Source organism: Apteryx rowi, unplaced genomic scaffold (genome assembly GCF_003343035.1).
Source record: "Apteryx rowi isolate R43461 unplaced genomic scaffold, aptRow1 scaffold_132, whole genome shotgun sequence".
Lineage (NCBI taxonomy): Eukaryota > Metazoa > Chordata > Aves > Apterygiformes > Apterygidae > Apteryx > Apteryx rowi.
Window position 1 is genome coordinate 351,603 of NW_020447553.1, and position 26,229 is coordinate 377,831.

At 50.4% G+C, this 26,229-nt stretch overlaps 4 protein-coding genes across 7 annotated transcripts in view; 1 reads left to right on the forward strand and 3 right to left on the reverse strand.

Moving 5' to 3' along the window:
* Positions 1–835: 835 nt before the first annotated feature.
* On the reverse strand, positions 836–1,785 carry LOC112961451 (apoptosis facilitator Bcl-2-like protein 14). The gene is made up of 2 exons (XM_026056660.1): positions 1,543–1,785; positions 836–1,051 (listed from the first exon to the last, which is right to left on the reverse strand). Exons 1-2 carry the CDS (start codon positions 1,780–1,782, stop codon positions 1,007–1,009), a joined length of 285 nt encoding a protein of 94 aa, XP_025912445.1. The 5' UTR covers positions 1,783–1,785; the 3' UTR covers positions 836–1,006.
* Positions 1,786–1,857: 72 nt separating this feature from the next.
* LOC112961396 lies at positions 1,858–4,328 on the reverse strand. The gene is made up of 4 exons (XM_026056511.1): positions 3,524–4,328; positions 2,581–2,715; positions 2,093–2,154; positions 1,858–1,887 (listed from the first exon to the last, which is right to left on the reverse strand). The coding sequence occupies exons 1-4, from the start codon at positions 4,326–4,328 to the stop codon at positions 1,858–1,860; spliced, it is 1,032 nt and encodes a 343-aa protein (XP_025912296.1).
* A 6,468-nt stretch (positions 4,329–10,796) lies between these two features.
* On the reverse strand, positions 10,797–19,829 carry ETV7 (ETS variant 7). Of its 2 annotated transcripts, XM_026056646.1 has the most exons (8): positions 19,197–19,829; positions 16,444–16,561; positions 15,993–16,157; positions 15,062–15,169; positions 13,818–14,033; positions 13,363–13,505; positions 12,837–12,937; positions 10,797–12,014 (listed from the first exon to the last, which is right to left on the reverse strand). In XM_026056646.1, the coding sequence occupies exons 1-8, from the start codon at positions 19,200–19,202 to the stop codon at positions 11,903–11,905; spliced, it is 969 nt and encodes a 322-aa protein (XP_025912431.1). In that variant the 5' UTR covers positions 19,203–19,829; the 3' UTR covers positions 10,797–11,902. The 2 variants fall into 2 exon arrangements, with proteins under 2 accessions (XP_025912431.1, XP_025912432.1); XM_026056647.1 differs by lacking the exon at positions 13,818–14,033.
* Positions 19,830–21,073: 1,244 nt separating this feature from the next.
* KCTD20 (potassium channel tetramerization domain containing 20) overlaps positions 21,074–26,229 on the forward strand; it is a 28,951-nt gene continuing 23,795 nt past the window's right edge. Inside the window, exons 1-2 of one of the 3 annotated variants that reach the window (XM_026056597.1) lie at positions 21,110–21,150; positions 23,174–23,289. In XM_026056597.1, the coding sequence (XP_025912382.1) occupies positions 23,183–23,289 (107 nt within the window). In that variant the 5' untranslated portion in view covers positions 21,110–21,150; positions 23,174–23,182. Of the gene's footprint in view, positions 21,151–23,173; positions 23,290–26,229 lie in introns of all 3 variants that reach the window. The other 2 variants (XM_026056608.1, XM_026056602.1) reach the window with 2 other exon arrangements.

A 26,229-nucleotide genomic window follows, 5' to 3' on the forward strand; every position in this document is an offset into this window, starting at 1 on the left:
TTGTGACTATAGAGAAGGCCACACCATCTGCCACAGCCATCCCAGCGTGGCTGCATCACATCTCGGCAGATCTGCATCAGGCAAACTCATTTACAGGCATTGCCRTTCAAGGAAAAACACTGAAAAACAAAACAGCCAGTAATGTGGAGACTGCAGGTCTGCATGAGCCTTGGGTCAGTCTTGCCCTGCATCCTGTCTCCAAGAACAGCTGSCTGCAGATGCTCCAGAAGGACATGAGCAGCTTGAGAGTGACAGATACAGACATTTCATCTCCCCCAAGATCTCATCCAGATCACCAGAGCTGGGAGAAGAACTAAAGACATGAAATATAACATCTGCCATCCCTTTCCAAATGACACAATTAACAAAGATGTCAGGGAGCAGCAGGGGTCAGCTGCTCCCTGTGGGACCTCAGGGCCAGATGGGAGGACACTAAGCTGGTCCTGAGCCCTGGCAGCCAAACCCCCCCAGAGCCCCTACAGATGATAAATAAAAGCCATGACAACTGGATTGCTGGCGCTTTCAATACAGCATTATATTCAAGAAGGGAGCATGTGCACATCTGCGCAGCACTTAAGCATTTTTATGGACTTTTCTGAACTGGCTCTTTGCTTGGCAACAGAAGCTATATAAATTATATTGCACATACACACATACATATGGAAAAGCAGGTATATAAATACACATACACAAACAAACCATCAGGTAAAACATATGCATCAGATGAGAGCTAAAATGCAAATATAGGGCAACTCTAGAAATCTGGGATATGTTTGAATTACAGACTATGTCGTTGTCCCAGTTAGGTAGCTTTTAAGCATTTCATGCTGCTGTGTCTATTACCATTGTTTTCCTTAGAGGATTTTAAATCCACAGGTCACAAATTACGGCAGATTCAGATCAACTACAGGGATTGCTCCCCACATTGGTAAATCTGCATCCTTCAGTTCGCAGACACGATAGGCACCAGCCATGGTTGGGAAAGCACACTTTGGAGCAGCCGATTTCAGTCTGGGCTCTCGCAATTCTCTGTGTTGAACTTTCCTCTGTCCTGTTGAGACAGAATGAGACATCCATGAGTCCCTTCCCCAAGTGGATGATGCCAGGGAGCCTGGACAGGCCTGAGCTGGGGCTGGTGCTATTGACATAGCACAGTCTCCTATATATGTTCAGTAGGAAATTTTCCCAGAGGAAGGCTGAGGTTATCCCCAATTATATCTACACTGTGCACTAAGGACAACCTCCAGGCTGCAGAGATGCAGCGCACAGGTGGGAAGCAAACCAAGTCATGCTTGTTGTTCATGCATGGGCCATGGGCCTGCTGGAGACAGGTCAAGGCAACCTGTCCTACAGGGTTTCCAGCCTTTGGTATGGAACAGGATCCAGCCCCAGAGCCCTACCCAAGATCCAGTGCTCATTAACCCCTCCAGTGTAAGCTGACTTGACTGACATCCACCTATGTCTGTGGATCATCCTTAAATTACACCACTTGCCCTAACTTGTTGCTGGCAGCTCAATCACGAAYGCATTGCTCCTCCATACCTGAAGAATTTTGCTATAGGACAACGGTGCAAACRAATCTTCCAGGTATCGCGTGCCAAAGCCCATGATCCTGTTCACTGCCTGGTTACAGATGCCTGCTACCTTGGCAGTGAGGTGTACAGCAAAGGCAAACTGGATTTCTTCAGGGTTAATGTTGGACCTGCTGGCTGTCATTTCCTTGCTGACATAGGCATCAGCCAAGTTCTTGAAGGAGCTGTAGGACATTTCTTTGAAAAACATCCGTAGTCGTGCATCTTCCTTTACCTGTTTAAGCAGCAAATGAATACACATATTAAGAGTGAATAACTCAGTGTGTCATACTTGTGTTAGTGCTTTCACACCATGCTGAGATTGCATTTGAGAAAGGGCAGACAGACAGACAGACAGATATGATCACACCCAGTCAAGGAATTAAAAGATGCCATTTCCTTGATTTTATGCAGCTTGCTGCTGCACTATGGAAGTCAGTGATGTTGCACCATTTTACAACGATRCAGAGCTTGGCCCAAATTCCTTCTACCCATCCAGCCGCTAAGAAGTTTCCTCTTACTTTCTTATCYAGCTCATCTCCTGCACTCTGGAGGAGGGCAACGATTTTTCTGATGGCTTCCTCTGTGGAGAGAGAAGAATCATTTCCCACATTATTTCCAGCCTTTTCTACAAGCCCCACACCAAAATGCTCTAAGGAGGTAATGCTGCCTATGTAGGCTCCCCAAAAAATTCTCCAGAGGAAATGCATATACCTCTATCCTTGGAAAATACATTTAAGCCTATTGACAAATGCCTTGTTTCCTCAACCAGGAAAATGACCCTCCTGTCTTTGAATTTCTCTCTTTCAAAATCAAGCCCTGATGCTGAGAATGAATCCAAAGGCCACATACAGTTCTTAGGGTCACATAAACCCTTGGGACAGGCCTTAAGTGGGTTTGGGGTCTCACACAGGCTCATGTCACATGGAGACAAATCTTGTGCCAACATGTTCTTGACCCCTGCAGCAATGGTAGCCTGCGATGAAGCTCTGTTGAGGGCAACACTCACCAACTCCATCCGTGCTAGCCGGTCCCTGCAGCTCTTTGAAACTGCGCTCGCTGTTCCCCTGGCTTTCGCTGCCGTGGACTATCAGCCCTATCTCTTCAGAGACTTGTGCGTAGTAGCAGTCGGGCTGGTCTGTAACTGTTAGAAGAAAAACACACATTCAGAATCGAGGGTTTGGGACGAGTCCCTCACTGATTAAAAGGGAAATGCAAGCATGACGAGCGCCTGACTAGCAAAATTCCTCTGTGTGTTCACTTCATGCTTGTGTTCACCTTGGATTAGTGTAGACCGTTAATGAACTATCAGACTGTGTTTTCTGAACTGTAAATGAGCTTCAGCGACTTGCCCTGAATTGACCAAACCTTCATAAAAACCATCTTGTCAACTTTTCAGCAGGGGAAGGGTGCAGATGGAGTAACTTGTACAGTAACCTGCTGCACAAGTAACCTGCTGTGTCACAACAGCTGTCCCCGCTCACACCCTTAGCCAGCAGCAAATTTAAAGCCACTTATCTTAGACTTTAATAGRTTTAATCTTGGATCCCAAATGCAGGTTTAAACTAAATTGCAGTGTCCCTCATTTGCTACAGGTGGAAAACCTGTGCATGGATAGCTACCGGGGAGCAGCTGACTTGTGGTAACTTGCTGCACTCCCAAGCTTGAGTAATGAACTGTGCCTGTGGACTTCACCCAGGGCCATCTTTAAGCAGAGGCAAAATTCACCCTTTCCTGGGACAGCAAGTTGAGTCAGGAGCCCCAAAAGCCTGTCCCAAGGCCCTGGAAAGCTGGGATGGTTGTTGGTGTGCTCCGAAGGGAAGGGAAGAATTAGGGTTAGGAACTCGGCATTGGACACTCTCCCTTGCTTTGCCAAACACGATCCCACATTCAGCTCCCATCTGCATTGCCCCATCCTCCCAAGAGGCAAGGGCGCAGGGGCCAGGTCTCACCTGGTGAGGCCGGTCTCTGGATGTGCCTCAGCAGAAGGCGGTTGGGTCTCCTGGCTTTCGCTTCTGCTCCTGCCTCGCCCCGCTCCTCCTCCGCGGCAGTGTGCTTCTTAAATGAGAAAACCTTCTTGAGGCTGGGTCTCTTTTTCAGAGGTTTACCCAGCGGTGGGGATGTGTTCACGTCTGTTCCAGGTCTTTTAACCACTTCTGGTTTGGTGCTGTGAGGAGCTTTGATATCTTTTTCCTTTGCCTTTTGCCCTGCATTTTCCTTCTGGTCATCAGGGTTCTTCTTGAAGAGGAAGTTTAAGAAACTTTTGAACCAGGCGTGCTGGGTTTTCCCCTGGGAGGAATTCTTGCCGCTTTTCCCCTTGTGCTCTGACTCCTCTTTCACAGAGTTCTCCAGAGCTGATGCTTTGCTTTTTTTATCTAGAGCCTCTTCCAGATCTGATGTTTTGGATCCCTCCTCCTGGTCCTTCTTCAGGCTGATTTTGGAGCACGAATAATTGCAGAAGTCGCTTTCTGACCTTTGCAGCCTGGCTGCCTTTTTCCCTCGCCCACCGGCTCTCTCCTGAAATCTTTTCTTAGCAGCCAGGGAGTTCTCGCAGCAGCTCAGCGAGCGCCTGACGTAGATTTCCAGCACTTTTTTCGCCCCTTGCCTGTCTAGTGAGAGGATCTTTCCTGATGGGTTCTTCCCCAGGTCCCACAGTGGCATATCCACATCCATAGTCYGTACGTTGCTGCAGAGAAAAATAACATTTTCATTGTGGTTTTTGCTTTCCTCACCACACTGTGCAGTCAGGTTGGGCATGATGGAAATAACCACCTTTTGGGCTCAACCYAAAGGGGAGCTCCTGGTGTCCAAGACTGTTTTGGTCCTTGGTAAATGATCAACCCTTTTTACAGCTGCTRTCTAAGTCCTCCTTATCTAAACACAGGGTTTTATGATGCTATAAGCTGGGCTATAGACACTACTGATTTAGGAAGTGAAACTGCAGAGCAGGGAGACAAGCTGGTCRCTGGTCTCAGAAGGAAACTGCTGAGCCCATCAGCCCCCCCAAGCTGCCTGCCAAAAGTGGGTCCCAGAGGACCAGCTCTGACTGGTCCCACCTAGCTGTGCGGGACACAGCAGGTTTGCAAGGGTATAATGCAGATAATGTGCTGCTGAGTCTTCATATTGTAACATGTCCCCCAAACTATGATGAAAAGCCACATCAAAAGCACCCATCCTCTGACAAATCACACAACCCCCTAACCCCAGGTTTCTGAGTGTTTCCCCTCAAAGTAGTGTCTGATAAAAAGAACATTCCCAGACAATGCTGGGTGCTTCCAGCCAGTCTAAGGCCTGACACCAGGTTTCTCACAACTGCTGAAATGGGTCGTTCCCCCGTGCTGGCAGCAGGCTGCAGAGCAAACCCTGCACACCCAGGCCAGGAGCTTCCTCGGAGAAGGCAACGTGGGAGCCTGCAAACAAACTCAGTTGCTCCCAGTATTGGCCGAGCACCTTGCGATGACACAGCCCCTCCATGTGCTCTTGCTAGCATAGGACCACGAGTGGCGCTTAGGCTATCTGACCACAGTCTTTTTTCATCACTCTTTTCCTGTACATTTACAAGCAAAACTAAACAGGAGATGCTACAATTGAAAAAACAGAGCCCAGATTTTTTAGCCCCTTGGACACTTTGCAGTTCTTCTGCTTTTGATAGAGTTACTCCTGAGCTAACCCTGCAAAAATTCAGCCCTGCACAGCCCATCAGTGCAAAGTTTATGTACCTTGCAAGTCCTGCTAAACTGTCTTTTGAACACTTGAGCTGGACTGAGCCATGACTATGCTTCGTGCTGGCTCTGAGACCCAAACCAGACCTTTTCTACTGCCAAACAACGTGCAAGGAGCAAACACCACAATCCGAATGGCTGTGCTCTTAGCTACACAAACAAGCTGCCCTGGAGCAAGGCAAAAATCTCCGCAACCCAGGAGCAATGCCAGCCACTGCTAGGACAACCCAGATGAGTGCTGCACAACGCACATGCACACCAACCCACCGCAATTCAATCTTTCTCTGGATCAAGAAGACAAGTTGCACCCATCCAAGGCAACTCCAAAACCATCCAACAGCCCAGGACAGTACCATTAATAAATCATTCAAATAGATTTAATCACAGCAAAGCAACAACCCCCTTCTGCTTTGATTGATTCCAGTACATTGAACGTACATCATTTTTATTTGCTCTTTTTGTATTTACCTTTCCATTAGTAATTCTGCCTTTCTGGACATATGTCAAAACAAGCTCCTCGCCAACAAGTACCGAGGGTTGTCAGGCACTCTTAGGAGTTGCCGTTTTTATACCCCAGGCTGGTTGCTTGCTGAGCAACTCCTATTTTTAGCAGCCATTCAGGTATGAGAGAGGGCAACACTTCCTCATGGTATCTCCGCTACCCCCTCCCTCATGGCAGGAAGATACATCACCCATATCTGGAAGGCATGCGCGCGTGAGTTTCACTGGAGAAGAAAATTTCCTGGTGACAAATAGCAGCAAATCAGCATAAAACATCCATATCACCTCGTGTAATGGCTGCCCTTTGAAACCAGCTATCTAAGCCAGCTAGTTTATTTTTCACAGGTGTGTTGCTGTGTTTGGGCTTTGTCAGGTGATTTCTGCAAAAAAAGCAGAGAGAAGTCATGTCTTCCTCAAGAAAATGAGGTTTAAATCCAGCAGCCAGATCTCCCCGCTCAGATCCCAGGAGCCCCCAAGAAACCAGATGTCTGAGGCTGCTGCACAGCCTGGAGTCACTCTAGGGCACAATGTTAGCAGGCTCTTTCCTAACATCATACACGGCCTGGCTGAGCTGGACTGCAGGGTCTCTGAAACCCAGCCTTGGGTCCTTCAGACAGCCCATGTGCCTCCCTAAAACGTGAAACACAGCTCCACACTAGAGCATGAGCATGGGACAGTGGGTTTGCTGGTTTTAAGCACCACACTAGCCACTAACAGTGAGGACAGATGAGGTTATTTTTAAGATGGGTCTGATAAATCTGTGGTGTTTCTTACACTAGACAATAATCTGGACCACAGCCATCCTCCTGTTCTGGCCTGTTGCCACCCTCCTGCAGACTGCTATCTGTCATCCTCATTGCTATTTTGCCATCTGATGGCAACATTTTGCACTGCACCTTGCAGAGACGGTGATGGGATGAGGAAGTATTTCATGAGCTGCAATGGAGGCAGTGACCTGTGCTGTGCCACTCCCAGCAGGGCGGATTTGGAAAACCCCTTGGCAAGATTTCAGCATGAACAATACTTCATTTTCTGTGGTTTTCAGCTAGGATGATGTGTTGACCGGGTCTATCCTGAATAAAAATGATCTTTTCCAGACAATGGATTCAGCTTGCACTTGAATGAATCCATGTTTATTTTCTTTAGGTCTGTTTCTACAGACTTTCTGGGCCATAATTTCCTATTACTTGGACAGTCCTGCAGGAAAGATCCAATCTTCTTCCTTCTTCTTCTCCTTAGCCTATACTGATGAAACAGTGTCTGCTATTGATTAGGGACTGCCTAGCTCTGTTTTTCAGTGTCCTCATCTACTGCTGATAAGTAATTAGTCCATCCATCAGGAGCTCCATGCTGCTAAGTATCATATGACTATGTCCTTTCATGAGAGGGTTGCTTCCAGAGGATGAGGAGTCTCACAACCAATTTTGTTTGGGTGCTTTTTCTCTGCAACAGCCATATAATGAAGAGGACTTTGAAAGGCTGGCTGGTTCAAGGCCACTTTGACCAGGCCATGTCCACTCTGGCAATGGGGCATAGTTTGGCTATCTCCAGTTTGGAGATGTTGGTGTTGGAGATTGTCCAAGGCTGAGTCCAAACACCATCCCTGTTTATGGAGACTTCCCACGATTAAACTGGGAATCAGTGTTGACTTACGGCCTTGTCCAGGCCTTTCCTCTTTGTAAGAGCATTTGGGCACAGCCTGAAGATAGGACACCCAAAGCAACTCCAGCACTTAGCAGGGATTTGCAGAATAAATCTTGCCTTGAACTGTGATTCTGGAGCCAGTCTTTTATCCACATTCAGGCCCCTTCTGGGATTTTGGAGATGTTCAAACCCAGTGGATGAGAGACATAAGAAAAAACTGTTTGCAGAAGACCCGAGCCAAAGCAAAATCCCATGTCCACACACAGCCAGATTTGGGGAGAAAGGTTTTAAGATCTGAATCCAAATCTGTCTGCTTTTCTCATCAGTGCTGGGAGAATGAGGAAGCTAGCAGGCAGAGAAGTCATGTGGAGGGGGTACACAAAGATGAGATTGATATCTTCAGTTTAGTGATGTTTGAGGGAAAAAGCAGAACTGAAAATGCAAGGATGCAGCATAGGGGGAAACTGGCTTTATTTACAGGAGTTTGTTCCAGGAATTGAAAAAAACAAGGGAAAGGAATGGCCACGCATGAGCTGTGAGTTAAAATGTGCTCATGAGCAGAACCCAGGAGTCAAAACACCCAAATTTCTTGGAAACAAGGCAGCCACAGACTGCAGCATGGGAGACTGAGGTTGGACATCAGGAAAAACCTCCTCTGCGGAAGGGTGGAGCAGCCCTCAAACAAGTCCCCAGAGAGGTTGGGGATCTCTGTCCTTGGAGGTTTTGAAGACAAAGCCATGACCAACCTGATCTGGTGCTGGTGACAGTCTTGTTTTAAGCGGGAAGGTGGACTAGGGATGCCAAAGGTTCCTTCCAGCCAACGCTTATGTGATTGTGTGAATGGAAAGCACCAAAGCACAGAAGGATCTGCAATGTCAGATCTGAGCCAAGATGCAGGTGTTGAGGGGCAGCCACTTCTTCCCCCACAGGCCAAGCTTTGGATAGACAGCACAGCAACTCGTAGGACCCGCAGGGCCCAGCAGCCACGATAGACACCACTCAGCCCACCTCTGCAGTGCATCTGGCCTGAGAGGTTTGTGGGCACCAGCCTCCAAAGCAAATCCTCTTCTCCTGCAGCCCAAGGATTGATTTTAGCCCACTTTCCTCAGGAGATGAGCTATGCAAGACAGCAGTGCCAGTGGGGTGTGTGAGCCTCTGTATTTGCTTTTGTGCAACACCCTGCCCTAGACAACACTGTTCAAACCTGGTGTCAGACACATCTGAAGCAAGAATGGAGACCTTCAAGGAATTAAGTGCCTGAATCTCTGAAAAAACTCTTGTGGAGCACCTGTCAGGGTGTATCTGTGCCACTGTCCCTGGACTTCAGTCACAGCACAAGTCACTGACCTGCGTGTGCTCTTCCTCGCTGCACTCCTACGCCAATCAGCCCCAGTGCAAGCGGCAATTACTTGCTGTTTACCGAAGGGGATGGGTCCTGGTTCCAGGAAAACAACATGTTTACCGTCCTTCTGCTTTCATTTACCACCTCTGTTGGGAGGCAGTGAGAAGAGCCACGGTCACATTGTCCTAGGGAGGATGGGAATACTTCCTGGGAGCCGGGAAAGAGCCCAGCACAGTGTTGCTGCCCGTCATTGCAAAAGTGCACTTTGCTTCTTGGCCCCCAAGAAACCGCTGCCCCGGCTTCCTCCTAAGCCGTGGCTGCGGTGCAGCACAAGGAGGATTGAATGTGTTTGGCAGCTTCCCAAATGGCAGAGGAAATCCCCGCTGTTTAAGTCCAGCATGATCCTTAGTCATTACTGGAAAAACAGGTGAACTAACAGCATCCCACGTGGCATCAGTGCACGTCACCCACAAGCACCAGGATCACGCCTGGCCACTTTCTCCAACAGCACAAGCCCTGCCAGCCTGAGCAGTGGTTAGACCTTGGGCTGCTCAGGAGCCATTGGGGCTGTTTCCACAGCAAGAAGGCAGGTGGGATGTCTTGTTATGAGAAGACCAAGTAAAATGCACCCACAGGTGTATATCTCAAGAGCGACACAGGGCCAGGCTGGGACAACTTCCAAGAAAGGAGGCCTTCTTTCCTTCCAAAGCTGATCCTCATGGCTAGGCAGGCCTTATGCTAACTCTCTACATGGGACTAGATTTCACCCCCCAAAAAATCTCCTTTTAGTCTTTTCTGCGACAAAATGCACCCTCCATGGAAGGATCATGCAGTTGAGGGTCCTTCCTTGTGTGACCTGCATCCCCAGGATGGGCCTGGCACCTGGCTCCAGGTTGGCTGGATGCTGGACACCGACCACCCCTCTCCTAGCAGAGATTTTGGCCTCCCTCCCTTGCTAGCATCTCCCAAAGGCTGAACATTATGTTCATTTACCCCACCAGCACATCTGACTCCTCATTTTCCTCTCTGCCATCACTTGACTTGTCCAGCCCTTGTGTTTTGCTGATGAGCTGCTGATTTTCTGGAAGTGAAACTTCCCAACCGTGTGTTTCTGGAGAAGACATTGTGCACTGCGCTGTGCCAACACACACTGGTGCTGAGAGTCAGGAGCTGGGAGCTGGAGCGAGGATGTTTCGCCAACCCGCCGCTGCGCTTCCCACCACGGGTAGCCCACTAAGCTCTTCAGGTGAGGTGGCTACCAACCACAACTGGAAGCCAGGCGAAGGAGCAAGTTCTGAGCATAAAAGAGGATTTTTAAATGAGAGTGGGAATTTTGCTCTCTTCCTTGGAAAAGTTTGATTGATTTCTGACCCAAGGAATGTGGCGGGGACTTCTGCCAGCATACAAGAGAGGAGGAATCACCCTCTTTGGAGCAGTCAGTTAATTGGTATAAACCATTTTGGTAGCGCAATGCCAGTTTACAGCAAGAGGGGCTGTGGTTTTGGGATGGCAACATCAGTCTTTGATGGAAACCTCAGTCATCAAATCTTGCCAAGATTTCTTTTAAGACCAACGGTTCCCTGATCTGTTCACAGCATTGCTGCCCCAATGCAGCAATGGGGCTGGGGGCAAGTGTCCAGAGCAAGGATAGAAACCAGGAGGATTAGTTCTGYGCTGGTGCGAAACCAAAGTCTGAAGGAACTCCCCATTTCCCATCAGCCATGAAACATGAGGCTGCTTTCACTATGTATATCTGTGCTTTTCCGCGTAGCTATAAAACACCAAGTGTTTGTACTGCAGTCACCCAATAGCTGCATTCACCCAAATAGCAGTTTGGACTATTGCGCTCTGGTTTCCAGGCTGACAAGCTCGGGGACAAGAACCGGGTTGCTCATCTGGAGCTGGTTACGTGAGAGCTTCTTTGCAGTGCTTGTTTTCTGGGTAAATGAGGAAGGCTTGGGTTTCTCAGTTTCAGATTTTTCAACCAGCAAGAAGGGGGATTTTCAACTGTGCAGTTTCAGAATTTTATTTCCTCAACAAAAAGTAATCCCAAAATATTAATAGATATTTTCAGATTTAAAAAACACATGCACATTTTTCCTTCCAGCACTTACTAACCTGAGGTCACAAAGCCAGCTGTTTCCGTCAGTTGCCCAAATACTCTGTGTAAACTTCAGCCCACTGGGAACTTTGGGTATTCAGAAGCTGAGGGCAAAGATTATATGTGCTACATCCTCCCATGGTGTAAAACACAGCCCAGCTCCATGGATTTCACAGGAGCACCCCAAACTGCACCCCTGGAGCATGTGAGTCAATACCGTGCCCCTTTGTGGGGCATGAGAGTACGTGTCCTGTTTTGTACCCAAAGCAAATAACTACATCTCTAACGCTGAGTGTGATCGTATTCATTACTGGCTTGTGCTTCTTGTCACATTATCTAGTCAGTGAATTACAAAAAGCATTATATGGAGGGAAAGGAGTTAAAATGAGACCCAGCTTAAAGACTCCCTGCAGTCTGGAGCTGCGCATCTCCAACCAGGCCCTATCCAGGCRGATATTTCAGCACATTCCCACCCTCAATCCTGCGAGCAGCTCCACTGCAGCCCTTGAGATTGTAATGTACAGCATATCTGCAATGTAAGTCTGTTCCCCAGTCGGGGGCAAAGGCTCAGTTTCAGACCGGCATGTGAATGCTTCGGGCCACCGCTCTCAGTGAAAGTGCTTCAGTAAATGTGCAACGCAAAGAGTCTGCTCCAGCACTCTCTGCTCATCAGGCTTGGTTTTAAGAGTGGAGCCATCTTCACCAGCAAGTTTGAACCTTGCAGACAAGCGTCGAAACATAAAAAGCAAAAAATATCACATTCCTTCACAGAGGAGGGAAAAGAAGCAAGCAAAAGACCAACCCACACATTCACCTCCATTTTCTGGGTTGGAGGATAATTTTGGTGTGTGAGTTTTGCTTACAAAGCCCCAAAGCTGTCACAGCCTTTGCTCAGGACAGGTTTCAAAATCCATGACCACTGCTCTGTGGCCTTCTGCTGGGAGAGCAAGAGACTCCAGCACTTCACAGTGGAGTACAAATCTGTCTGCAATACATTGCAAATGCCACCCTCAGAGGTTTCCTACGGTGAGACCTCCAATGTGTCTTCCTTGAAATCCTCGTGTTCCTCATTCTCCAGCTGCTCCAGTTTGCTGGGTTTCTCATGGATGATCTCCCCAGGAGTCTTCAGAAATCTGCAATGCATTTTTGAACAGTTTTAACTGCATGGCCAAACCCAGCCCCACAACAGTCTGTAAATGCTCAAGCCACTGCGCTTGCCAGCTGAGCTCTGGAGCTCCTCATGGAGGCTGTCTGCAGTCTCCATGCTTTGCTGAGGATCCCAGTTCTTGCTTCGCACCCCGAATGCACCAAGCCAGGGAGGTGAAGTGCATCGCACCTCAGCCCTGAGCCCAGCGCTGGCATTTTAAGTTTAAGCTACTCCCAGGCAAGCATCCAGCACTGAAAATGGTGTGAAATTCAAAGAAAAATTGAATTCCCTGCCTGACTCCACAAGGGCTAGTTGCCGCTGGCCCGCAGAGTTCAGCCTGGGGTGGATTGCCAACCTGCTGCGTGGGGCAGCGGATCCAGCAGAAGCACAGCGCCCAGGCATCCCATGCACCTGGTTTGCACAGAGCACAGCCCAGATACAAACCTGCTGGGGTGTTGCGTTTGCAGGGGAGGAAAAAAAGAAGCAAACACAGAAGGAACCACTGAGGTTTTGCAAAACCAAAACCAACCCAGGCCTTTTACTTCAACATGAGGGCTAACTTCAGCACTCAGATACATGCACACARCTGCTGTGGGATTCCTGCATGTGTGGCAGCAGACAGCCAGGTGGGACCAGGCTCCTCACAGCACCATCAAACCAGGACAGGCCACATTCTCATGCAGTTGCCCCAAAAATACAGCAAGGACACTGTGACTTCATCTCAGGTCTGGACCATCAAGGATCCAGTGAGATGAAGCAGCTACCAACATCTGGAGCCCGCCAGTTGCCCTCCACTGCTTCATCTTACCTAAACAATAGCTTCTGCCCSGGCTCCTTTTTGATGATGTTGAGTTTGTAGTAATGTCTGAGTGCTCGTGACATCTTTTCATATGTCATGTTTATCCGGTTCTGGAAGGAGAAAAGAATTGGGKTTTTTTTTTGAGTAAACCAAGCACAAACACCTAGTTTGGGTCTCTGTGCAGCAATCGGGCCTGCTAGGCCATGTGTGGGATGCTCAAGGTGATTTCACAGACATTGCAGGTGGTGTCATGGGTCTCCGTAACCTGGGCTTGCTTCTGGGCCCTTGGCAGCAAGCCCCAGCTGTTGCGGTCTGCATCCCTGCTGCGGGACAAGGGGCCAGGGGCCAGCGGCTCCCATCAGACACGTGCCTCTCTTTTAAATCAGCAAGAGGTTGGTGTAGACCTGGGCCCAYTCTGCTCTCACCCTCCACTGCCCTCGTGTCAAATGGATCCAGGGAGCAGGTTGTGAGCGGATGGAGCTAAGGCAACATTCAAAAGCCCAAGAACGACAAACTTGGTCTCAACTGAATTTACCTTGTGGTTCCCCCAGAGCTGGGCAAGTCCATTAGGATTAACGACCCGGAAGACCTTGGCTTCCTTGTCTTCCCACTTGATGTAAGGCTCATAGCGGCGGTCAGAGAGGAGCTGGTACACGTAATCCCACAGTAACCTGCAGTCTGAGCGTTGGCACAGAAGAAACAGTCACAGAGCTCCCGCTAAGGCACGTACACTCTGGTGAGGATTGGTCAGCAGCAGGACTTCTTGTCATAGCAATAATAATAATAGGAGCCCAGAGCTCCCGTGCAGCACATTCATTGCTAAATCTCAAAATGCGTRGGAAAACTAGCACTTCTCAGGTGGGGAAACTGAGGCAGAGATGCACTCACTGAAGTGTGGAATAAATGGAAGGGGGACAGGCTGAGAGACAGGAGGACAAAGGCAATGCAACCTCATTTCCCCTAGGAACCAGGCTAAAAATTCATATTCACCTGCAATCTTCCCATCCGCTGGGGCTGATGGGGGTGTAGGAAAAGAGCAGAGGGCATCCGCCCTGCAGCTGCCTTCCGAGCTGGGATGAGAGAGGTTCAGGGGCTCCTCATGGCTGCAGGTCCAGCCGGGGGACAGGGACTGTTTGGCGCGGCTCAAGCAGCTGGGCAGGGGGGAAGAAACAGCGGCTGGGGCAGCCTCTGCGCTGCAGTCCACCCCTGCAAGAAAACCCCATGCAGTGCATTACAGTAGGACTCAGGAGACCTTTGAAGCCATACAACATGCAGAGAAGCAGAGCTGGTTTACTGCTGAAAGTCTGGGTTTGTCGTCACTCCGAGCCCCAGCCTCACACCAACCGACTGACGCTGCAGTCAGTGGAGACAGGYGAAGAGCAAAATGCTGGGATTTTCCTGAGGGAAAAGGAGTGCTGGAAGCAGAAGCAGCAGAAGGTCCAAGGTGGGCTAGTGGCACTGCCAGCCATGGGGAGGGCAGGTGGGAGAGTTGTTAGAGGAGAAGGAAAGCTGGAATGGGAGAATATCAGAGCACATGCATGTGATTGATCCCCTTGGAAACTGCTGCGGCAGTTTAAGAAATTTGTCACCCTACATCCACTTGTTAATGCCAGCAGAGAGGCTCATGAAAGTGCTCCTGAATCCACCTCAGTGCAAAGTGAGCCAGGTCATGTGAAACCATCCTCACTGGCTGTGCAAACTAACCCTGGCAGAGCTGTGGGGAGGGCATTCCCTGAGTACCAGGCAGCAGTGGGCAGCTGGGGCCAGCGATGTCTTCAGCCACTCCAGGTGGTCCCAGAAAAGAGGCTGTCTGCACCCTCAGATCAGCATAGGAGCCATAGGAGGAAGGAAGTTCAAAGCCATTAAGCTGGCTTTGCAGAAACAGGGCACCCAAAATGAGTGGCTATCTATGAACACGCAGCCCTTGCTGTAGGGACAGGAACAGCATCTGGAAAGGAAGACCACCCTGCTCCAGCCCCTAGGTCCTGCCACCCCACTAGTGCTCATTTCTCTGCCCAAACCTAACATCTCACTCCTCCTCTTTCTCCATCTGCCAGCTCTGCGGGGATGGCCGAGCCAAGAGGAGCAGTCGAACACAGCTACTCGTCCCCACAACATTGGAGATTTCCAAGCCACCTCCCTCAAACTGGTGAGCTTCGAACCTCCAACCTGTGCAACCTACTGTGGCCAAGGGCAGGCTCTGCCTGATGGACAGCTGCCATTCTCCATCATACCTTCCACCGTGCTCTTGACCTCCCTGAAGGGTGAGTTCAGTAAAGGGCTGCACACCAGAGCTCTTCTTTGAGTTTTGATGTACTGGAGTAATTCATATAAGACATCACCTACAGGGGAAGGAAAGCATTTGAGTCTGTTCAGATGATTATGTCATTCTATAATAGAGTGTTGCAGAAATACATCATCCAGATAACAGAAGCTGCAAAAAGTGGTAACAGGTTTTATTATTGCACTGGCAGTTCAAGCCATGCAGTCCCTGTTCTCTCCATCACCATCTGCTTCTTTCTTGACAACTCTCTTTCACCATCGCATCTTGTCCCCCAGGGAAGTCAGACCTCTCATAAGCACACAGTAAAGGATCACTTTGTTCGCTGTGGGGACTGTAACTATCTGGAACTTTTCTTTTAATGATATGAGGCAAAACCACACCTGACTTTTGGATAGGAAACTCAGGTTTATTAACTGAAACTGCTGCAGGGACAATATGCTCCATATGTAAGAAAGCACATAGCAGAATCCAGAATAGGGCTTCGAGTGGACAACTAAGGGTGTTGCCATGGGGAAGGACTACGTGGAATGCACATCTGCCTGTGCATGATGGTTCTTTTATCCCACCCCATTGAAACCATGCAAAAAAGAGTAACAAAAGGTGATGCCCAAAAGCCACTATGATTTGCTGCTCCCCACAGCTGGATTTTGATACTGTTACCTATATTTCTGTGCCACTTACAGAGTAGGGGGTTATCCCCATCCCAAAGAATTTGCAGTCTAGATGGTCTAAAGAAAGAAGAGAGTTGTCCCAGCCTCCTTCATCCAGCTGACTAGACAGGGCTCAATCCACATCTACCAGGACCTATCCAGCCCCTCTTAGCAGCCCAGCCTATGCTGTGCTCAGTCTGTCCTTAGAAACACCATTCCCCCTCATCTAACCTGAGCTAGGAGCTCTGTATCTGAAGTCATCCTTGGTGAGAATGCACAGGGCTTTCCCGTTCATTTCAAACTTGCTTTCATCCGTTTGCCGAAGGGAATATTCTTTCTCGGCCCATCTCAACCAGTGGATCACATCCTCCTTGCTCCACAGCGAGGGTTGGATTCCTGAAACCACGGGCAGCCTCTGAAACAACTTGGTCTCCATCTTCAAAACCAGTGAGGGACCGGATGGGATGCTAGGCTTTTCCATCCCCAAACTTCCCCTCTTAAACATTCACAGATCAAATTACCCCAGAGAAAGAAAATGAGCCGTGATGACTGGCCCATCTTGTCCCCTAATCTAGACAGTGGGCAATGGTCACAGGGTGGGAGACCACTGCTGCACCCACTGCGTCCCACCCTGCGGGGACATCTTTTATAAGAAGCGTTGACTTGCTCAACGTCTACTCACTCAGCCTTCCCGGTAGCTTGAAGATTTCCCCCTCGCGGATGGGTGTGCATCTGGCCTGGGGCTGGGGTGGTAACGAAGCTGCAACAACTGGGCTCGAAGAACCAACCATCACTTTACCCTGGCAAAAAGAAATCAAACACATCAACGGGGAAGAAGTTCCCTTTTGTGTCTTGCCTTCGCTTTGCTTTGGAGACACCTCCACCACAATAAACATTGCCCAAATAGTTTCTAGCTAATTTCTTGGAGCGGCATGATGCACTTTAAAGTAGCTCAAGCCTGGCTGGTCACTGAAAGGAAGCCACAGGGGAAAACCCATGTCTGGAGGTAAAGCTGGTGACTCAGTCTGCAGGGAGGAGTGGGTACCCTTCATGCTGAATCAGTGCCACACCAGCTACCTAACATGGCAATAGAGACAGTGGCAGGTTCCTGGAAGTGCCACCTCAACTTCCCRAATGAAGTGGAAATGAGAACTGCAGGGCATATGGAAAGTTCCCCTCTCTTTTCTGCAGGTCAGTGGGAGGCAAGGTTTTATCTGTAATGTAGTGCCAAGTAATCTACCCTTTTTCTCCCTATAACTTCTAATAGGACCGGGGAATCTTCTGTATTTCCTTTAATTCATTCCTGGTTTTAGAGAGGACTGAGCTGCACTTTTTTTGGCTGCATGCTTTAGAATAAAGGATACAGATAAGACATGTCTGCATGACTCTTCAGCATTGATTCCAGATTCTTTACCAGCCCCGGGTTGAATTTCTGGTTGCCCTCAGACAGTGTTAGTAGCTAGAGATCTCCTCCTTCTTTCTCAAGTTCTTTCCTCAACATTAGCACAGGTATCTGCCATCATTAAAGGCTCATCTAGGCTCCAAAAGTGAGTTGTTATTAGGCATCTCCAATGCCCCATAGCTGCAGGGAACTGGAAGATGAAGCCAAGACCAGCAGAGCCTTCAGCGCCCACATGAGCTCCAGGCTTCCTGCAAGATCCTTGGCAGCTCATTGGAGGTCTGGGGTTTAAAGACAGGACTTAAATGCTTCAGAGAGTTATGAAGATAAATAAAGGTGATGATAATGGTGCTTAGATTTTGTCTTGATCACACCATATAAATAGATGTATCTCCGTCTGTAACTCCTTAGCAATCACCTGGACATAACTGCAAACAGCAATCCCAGGCATTAGCGAGATGTCCCCTCATCTTGCCCTCCTGCAATGGAGTCCGAACCTCACACTCAAAAGAATTACTCCTCGCTCTTGCTTGTTCGTTAATGAGCTGCTCCAGCCYCAACAAAAGCCAAGATGCTCACAGAGCCCGCAGAGATGGTCACTGCTCGGGACTAAAAGGAAAGATGGCTCCAGCACCTCTGTCTCCCGGTCTGGGAGGCAGCATCACACCCCAGCCTGCCTCGGGGCTTTTATCCAGAGCCCGTGAGCAAGAAGCAAGCTCAGATCCTGTTTTCAGTCCCATCTACATCTTGAAATATTATTGATAGCCCAGCAGGTATGTCTCCTCTTAGAAATGTGAATCCCAGCAATTGCGAGGCTGATCTGAGCAGCTTAATTCTCTGGAAGATTGACAACTTTGCTTGTAACCAGTATTTTCTGAAGCAATTGCTGATTCTGGGCACTTCAATACACCCTCAGGGAGATTTTCCAGGGTGGTTAAGCCAGCCAGCGCTCCTCAAGTTTATGGGGGGTTGTAGGAGCTCAGCCTCTCTGAAAATCAGGGCTAAAGAAAATCAAGGTGCTAGTGACAGAGCAGACTGTGGTGGTTGGACACACATCTTAATGTGAAGCTGGTGCCCCCAAAGCCAGGGAGCGTCCCGCAGGGATCCACGAGTGTCTGAGCAGCGGATCGCTCCACCTCACCTGGGGAAAATATTCCACTTCTGTCTGGGGGAGTTTTACCTGGAGAAAGGGAACAATTTGGCTAGGATGCCGGGAATGGCTGGAGATTACCGAAGTACTTTATAGTGATGATGCATCTYCATTGTCACGTATTATGTCAAAACAAGAAGGAAACCTTAAAAGAACTATCTTTATWGCTCAGTCTTTTTATGATAAAGATAAGGAGCTGAATCATTCCAAAACTAAATCTCCGGGTGTTGGGTTTTTCTTCATCAGAAGAACCATTATTTACAATTTCTCTGGCAGTGGTATAATCATTGCTAGCTGTTACAGGATCTGCGTTGTTGGTTTTAACAAAGTAATCAGCTTCTTAGCAACGTGTGAGGAAACCTGAGAAGATCCAGTATAAACTCTGAACAGACTTTCTAGCAATGCAAACCATGTTTCAGATTCATTCTAAGCAATAGGCGACAGGAAAAATAAAAGTGAAAGAAATTAGCAGTGTATTATGTCTATAACCTCTCTGTAAAGACATTTTATGTTTTTTCCCCCGTCTTCATGGCTCTGTTACAACTAGATTTACTCCAAAGATGATCCAGAATGTTTACATAGCTTTCCTGCTCCTAAAGATTTCTAGGGAATAAGAGAAGTATTCTTAACTCTTACGACTTTGCACCAATTTTGTTTTGTTGCTTTTTTTCCTGCTTAGCCGCTTCCATGAGTGTTTCTGAGACACAAGRCAGTATTTCCTTGTTTCAAGAGGAAATATTGTCCTTGGGTGGTTTGGAGTGGGAAGCTGGGAAAAAAAATGGTAAAAAGAAATCCTGGATGTGTAGGAGTACGGGTCAGTCCTAAATGGGGGTGCACCTCCTTTTGGAGGCAGTTCGGGCTTGGTTGCAAGGCTGGTGGCTCTTACCTGCATCCCCGGTGGCGGGGGGTCGCCGCTCCCTGCAGCCGTGCTCGGCGCTGCCCCGGCCCCGGTGCTCGCCGCTGTCCCGGTGCCGGGAGCTGCCCTGGTGCTCGGCGCTGCCGCCGGTGCTGCGCTGCCCTCGGCGCTGTCTCGGTACCCGGAGCTGCCCCGGTGCTCGGCGCTGCCGCCGGTGCTGCGCTGCCCTCGGCGCTGTCTCGGTACCCGGAGCTGCCCCGGTGCTCGGCGCTGCCGCCGGTGCTGCGCTGCCCTCGGCGCTGTCTCGGTACCCGGAGCTGCCCCGGTGCTCGGCGCTGCCGCCGGTGCTGCGCTGCCCTCGGCGCTGTCTCGGTACCCGGAGCTGCCCCGGTGCTCGGCGCTGCTCCGATGCTCGGCGCGGCTCCCGGTCCTCGGCGCTGCCCCCGGTGCTCAGCGCTGCCCCCGGTGCTCAGCGCTGTCCCAGAGCTCGGCGCTGTCCTGATGCTTCGCCCGGTCCCCGGTGCTCGGCGCTGCCCTCGCTGCTCGGCGCTGTCCCGGTGCTCGGCGCTGTCCCGGTCCCCGGTGCCCTGCGGCCGCTCCGAGCTTCGGCGCGATCCTTCCAGGAAATGAAATCGAAACGAGCCGGAGCCCGGGCAGGCAGCGCCCCGGCCCCGTGGCCCCCCCGGCTGCTGCCCCGCGTCCCGGCGCGGCCGGTGCCTCCGCCCGGGKGCCGCCGCCGCTCCCGGGGTGCCGCCGCCGCCAGCAGGCTGGGCTGCCCGGGGACCCCGGGGGACTCCGGCACCGGGGCAGCGCCGGTGCCCCGCACCGGGCCGGCGGTCCCTGTCCCTCCCCCCGGTGCCTGGCCCGCAGGAGAGACCGGGTCCGGAGGCTGCAGCGAGGCCCAGCAACCCGGACCCTGCCAGGCACCGGGATGGATGCACTGCCAGAGGGTCCCACCGGGGCTGCCGGCCACACCGGGACATACAGGCTCGGTGGCATCCGAGCGAGCGGCTCACATGTCTGGGTTTATCCTTTTCAGGTAGTGATGGGTGAGATTTTTGGCTGCAGGGGCTGCGAGCAAGGAGGAAGGAGGCTGCGAGGGCCCCCACGCTGGGCCTGGCGCAGCCTCCAGCTCCTCCCCGGGGTCCGGCAGGGCCCGGACGGTCCTGCAGGATGATGCTCCTTCCCTTGGCTCCAGAGCCTCTTCCACATGTGCCAGCCAGGGTTGCCAGCCCACGCCGGCCCAGGAACGACCATGCGTGCTCTGGCTGCGGGGTCCCCTCAGTCCCTGCGGCCCCCCCAGGCGAGAGGGAGCAGCTGTTGTCACCACACCCCTGCAAAGCCCCCGAAACAGCTCAGAAACTGAAGCGTCCCCATGCCCGGAGTGGAAAGCAGCTCTTGGAGCAGGGCCTTGGCACCTGGGGGCCACCTGGGCTGCCTAGGTGCGACATGGACGTTCACGCGGAGGGGCTGGGGCTGGCAATGCGGCTGCGCACGGCTGTGCGAAGAAGGGTGCGCGCAGCAAGGTGTGCGCAGGAGGGTGGGCAGGGGAGGTGTGCGCGGGAGGGTGCGCACAGGAGCGCATGCACTGTCGTGCATTAGAAGGTGTGCACAGGAGGGAGTGTGCACAGGAGGGTGTGTGCACAGGAGGGTGTGCACTGMAGGTGCGCGGCGGCAGGTGTGCACAGGACTGCGCGCACAGGCGGGCACACGAGGGTGCGCCCAGCGGTGTCCCCGCATTGCTGTCCCCGCCCCCTCGTCCCCTCCTGCCCCGCCCACCTCCCCGCCCACCCCGCCGTCGCCCCGCCCCGCCCGATCCCTCGGCCCTCATTGGCTAGCCGCCCCGACCCGCGGGGCCAATCGGGGCGCGGAGGGGAGGGGGCGGGGCGCGGAGGGGAGGGGGCGGGGCCTGGCGGCGGGACCCCGCCCTCCGCCCGCCGGAAGCAGCGGCGTCGCCGGGGACGCGGTGAGCGAGGCCTCAAAGGTGGGCGGGGGGGGCCCTGCCCGCCCCCCGCGGCCTTCGTGGGGGCTGCGGGGCGCTGCCTGCTCTCGGGGCCTGGGGGGGGCTTCGGGGGCCTTCCCTGCCCTCCGCGGCCGTTTGGGGGCCTGGGGGGGGGGTCTTCCCTGCCCTCCGTGGCCATTTTGGGCCCTGTGGAGCCTTCTCTGCCCCCCCCCGCGGCCATTTTGGGGGGGGCCCGTGGGGCTGAGGGGACGCTCCCTGCCCCCGTGTGCTTTGAGGGAAGCTAATGGGTCGGGGAGGCCTCCGTCCCCCTCCGTGGAGGGGGAGGAATGGAGCCGGGGGGGGGGGGCGTTCCCTGCTCCCTGTGGGCGTTGGGGGGGTGTCGAAGGGGCCAAGGGGCCTCCGCTGTCCTCTGTGTGTTTTAGGGGGGCCGGAGGGGTCCTTCCCCCCACCCCCCGCCCCGTGGGCATTTCGAGGGGGGCTGCGGGGGCCTCCGCAGCTCTCTGGCATGGGGGGCACGTCGGGGGCCGGTGGTCTGAGGGGCTCTGGATGCCTCCCCCTGCCCTGTGTGTGCTTGGGGGGCAAGGGGGGGGCTGGGGCTGTTACCCCTGTGGGGCTCGTGCCGCGTCCCCGCATCTGCCCCACGGTCCCTCTTTCTGCAGGACTCTGGTGCGCGACTGCTGCCCGTGAGCCCCTGTAGGGGAAAACTGCCCCGCTGTTAGGGGGGCTGCGTCCCGCTGCCCCCCTACGCGCGCCCTGGGTTTGTAGGCTTGTGCGTTGTCATTATCGAGCGTGTCTCAAGGCTCGAGTCTGCCTTCCTTTCCCTTTCGTCCCTCCTTCCTGCCCCACCTTGAAAGGGAGCAGGAGCTTTTAGGGGCTGTGGGATTTTCCCCTTGGCAGGAGGAATAAGCGAGATCTTAGTCCGCCCCTGCTTGCGGGCACCTTTCTGCGTTGTGACTTCCTGCTGTCTCTGAGCCTCCTCTCTGCGCTGCCTTCTCAGTGACCTTAAACTGCTCAGGAAAGGTGTAGTAATAATGCTGATCATCCTGGGAGGTTGTGCGCACCTATTTGTACGGAGAATGTTTTGAGTGACTTTGCCAGGGTTGTTGTAAAACCAAGGCCGGTTGTAGCAGTAGGTTAAAGCTTAAGGCGGAAAAGTCACCGGTACTTCCTATGTGCTTCTCATCCTCCTCTCAAAGTCACAGTCCTTGCTGGCATTCCTGGCAATCGTGAGCTGTTAATTGGAAGGAGATTGGTAATGAGAACCAGGCGGTTTGCACTTTCAAGGTGTGTCCTGCTTCACCTCTGTGCCTGGTCTGTGAGACTGCACTGCTGGGAATCACCTGCATTCGTGGGTTGTAAATATTTCTGCCCTTGGTTCRTGGAAGCATTTTTAGTGATGTAGGTTTCCAAAAAGGGGACTGCTGGATTCGAAAACTGTGGGTTAGCCTGTAGGCAAAGCTGCTCTTGTTTAAAAGCGTTGTTAGTTGTTATTCTTCAGACTGGATTTGCACATGCCTTTAGTACCAGTGGAACAATTTTATTTAGGGAAATGGTCATCTTTTTAGTAAAATAAACAGACTGATACCATTTACAGCTGGTATGTACTTACATCACTAAAAAGCGCTCTTTTGCAAAACAGCCTGCAATTGCTTACACTGGCCTAACTATATTTTCTATAACATCCACATTAGAGAGTCTCTCATAGTTGAAATRAGCAGTTTTATGGTTACACTAGTTATCAGTGAAGCCTGTGTGGAAGACTATGCACAGACTTATTTCAGCTTATCTTAAAGCAATTAACAACAGGTTGAAGTAGGTCATGCTTTAATAGATGTAGGTGTGTGCTGAGTTAGCTAAACTGATGTGTGTTTTAAGACAGACTTACCTGATCTGCAGCATGTGAAATGATTTTTTATCTCTTTCAGTACTGTCTTCTGCTGCTAGTGTTGAAGTGGATGTTTTCTGTTTGGAGCTTGAAAAGAATGACCTTTCTGGGTAGGAATTCACCATGTAGATTTGTTTTTTGAAACTTTCTCTTTTGTAGTTGTTCTGTATGAAGTTGGGTGGACTTCAGTGGGCTCAGACAAGCCACAGGTGTCTACTTGGGAGAAGCTGGAGTCAAAAGGACCAAAGTTGTTGTTTATGCACTACTCAACAGTGGTGAGAAGCAAGTTTTGGCAAACACATTTGGGCTGTTTGGTGTAGATTGCATGTAACTGCAAGCAGGGAAAGTGTTAGGTTTTTCTCTGGAATTGTTTTATGACAGTTCTGAGTGGAAGGCAATATACTAAGCCCAGAGCCTCAAAAAAAAAAAAAAAGCCTCATCTGCATCATTGATCATAATTTTGCTAAAAAACATATAATCTAAGATCATCATTAATGTGGCCAAGTTTGGATATGTGGAGTATAAAATGAATGAATATAAAACACTTTGCTTTTTCTGTGCACTACAGTTAGCCTTACCTGACCTGTATGCAGCAATAATCTTCATTTCCTGGCCCCAACCTTGTTTTTAACCATCAGGATTGAGAAACCCTCTTATTTGAGTTGATAATAACTGTAGTCTTTCTTCAATTTCTTGCCATGTCTTTCTAACATCTTTAGCATGTTCAGTCTTGCCTCTTCAGAATCTGAGAGGTTCCCTAACCACCTGCTTTTGGTTTTCTGTGAAGGATAGGGTAATATTTTTTTTCATGGCAATCCAGTCTGTCTTTACAGGTCATGAAAAGTAACAACTGTGTCTAGCTTTAGCTGATGCTTTCAACGCAAAGTTTGGGGCATGCTAGGATGTGTTTGTCACTTGACCTCAACTTGAACTCATTACATGTATCCATCACAGGCAGCCAAGTGTTTAGCTCAGGGTTTAACAGCATAATCAAAGGAAGCAGAGTATAAGGTCATTTAAAAATAATGCTTCTAATTACACCTGATATGCCTGAAAAACCTGTAAGTAGAAAATCTGGGTATAGAGAAAGGTAAATAATACTTCACCCTTTGTAATAAATTTCATGCAAGACTTCAGTACTGTACAACAGTTAACTAAACCTTAGCCTCCTTTTGCCAAAAGCTGTGACCATAATGGAATATTGGCAAAGCAATTGGAAACAGTGGTACTGTATTAATAATTGCATCATGAAGTTGCAATGCTGTTAGGAAAGTCACTGCATGGTCACAGGCCACCTCAATAGTCAATTAACTTGTGAAAGGCATTTGTGGAGCTCCTGAAATAGCCTGTTCCTGCGCAGTCTCTCCTAGGTAGCTGTTGTTGCCTTGGACAGCCTTGCTGTATGAGTTACCTACTCAATAGCCTCCCAGTTCTGAAAAATCCCTGAATTACAGCTTCCATAGCCCAGATTGATCCCATTTGYATTCTGAAGAGCTGAATTGCCTTCGGATGCTTATTTCTTACTGGTGTCTGTACAGCGAAGCTAAGACTCGTAATCTAGGCAGCTCAGATTAGACAAATCCAGACCTCAGTGCTTTGGGATAAACAGGGCATGCTTAAGGCTGTTKTATCCTGGGGGAAGGGAAGGCAACYGCTGCTGYGTGTAAGGAGGACCTATGGGAGGGACTGCATCCAGCCTGCAGCACGCGTGAATGCACATGAGCAATGGGAATATCCAAAATGCTATTTTCTGAGATGAGAAATTCTCAGGGCCAATCTGTGTTGCGAAGCCTGGCACCCTGCCTTTCCTACCATGGGCAAAAAGAGAGGCTCTGGGGGCCACAGCCGAGATGGAGCTCTGGGATGTGTGTGTGTGATGCGAGGCCAAGGAGCAATGGTTTGCAGGGTCAAAGGATGTGCAGCTTCCCAGAGAAGGGTGTTATAACAACAGGCCAGAATTTAGGAATGTGCCCTGTAGTCTCAGGCCTAGAAATAGTGGGGGGGAAAATGTTGTTTTTTTTAATCCCAACCTAGTTTGCTTGGGACACATGGCACCTGGTGAGTGGAATTAATTTGCAGCAGCTGTGTGAACTGCAACTCATTTGCAGGACTGTTGACCAAAACAGCCTGGGTTGTAATGTAGCAGAACTGCAAAGGCAGAGTAAAGTGGGCTTTTACATGGGTGTGTGAGTCTATTACAAGGAARTAATTACAGATGCTGAAAGCAGCAGAAATCCTAGGACTTGCCTTCCCTAGGTCTGATTTCATCAGCATTCATGACAGAGTTTCTCCTCCCCTCTCTTGTTGAAATTCTAATTTGTGGTCGTGATTTGTTCTCTTTTGATGAAGCAGAACCTTGACCTGAATAGGGACCATATTTCTGGCCCATGTATTCACTTTTCAGAGCCYGTAATAGAGAGAGGACTTTTAATGAGGCTGCTGTTTCATGAGGGTGGGCATGAAATTCAGAAGCAAAACCAATGGCTGTAAGTCTCAGAAGAGGCATTGAACACCGGCTGTAGTCACTGAAGTTCAGCATTCAGTGATTTCTTATGTAATGACTGTGGGATTGTTTTTTCTCTGGCTTTTGCCCTCAAAAAACCCTCAAGGGTATTGTTATGTGTAGCTGTTAAAAGTGGTACTAATCCCTTGATTGCTACCGGTTGTGGGAATGCTCAGTCATTCCATTGATTTTGCTACTAAATGAGCAAATATAGTAATATCCGTACAGCTGTGGTTCGGTTGTGAGCTCTAAATTGGAACAGGTCAGAAGTATCCCACAGTCAGAGTGACTGGAAAACTAGTCAGCAGTTTATTCTGAGAATAAAAACGTGTGGGACACAATAGCAAAATAGATGAAAGAAGCAAAGAAGGGCGAGTGAAATTGGATCAAAACAGCAATGAGCGTAGTTGCATGTTAGGCCTGCGTTTGTAACTGATGCACGGAAATTATATGGATTGAAACGGGTTATTTTCATTGGCAAAAGCATGTGTTGTAAGAACTGCACAACGAATGCAGTTGCCAATAAGCCCTCATAAAGTAGCACTGTGTCCTTGACCTGTGCGTTGAGCTGCCGTCATTTATTCCATTGAATCAGAGGAGAGGCTTTTCAGAAGGAAGCACAGCTCAGCAGCCATAAAAGTAGCAGAACAGAACCATGTGCCTCACGCGCATAACAGCAGAGAAATGCAAGAACGTGCAAGTCCGGTGACAG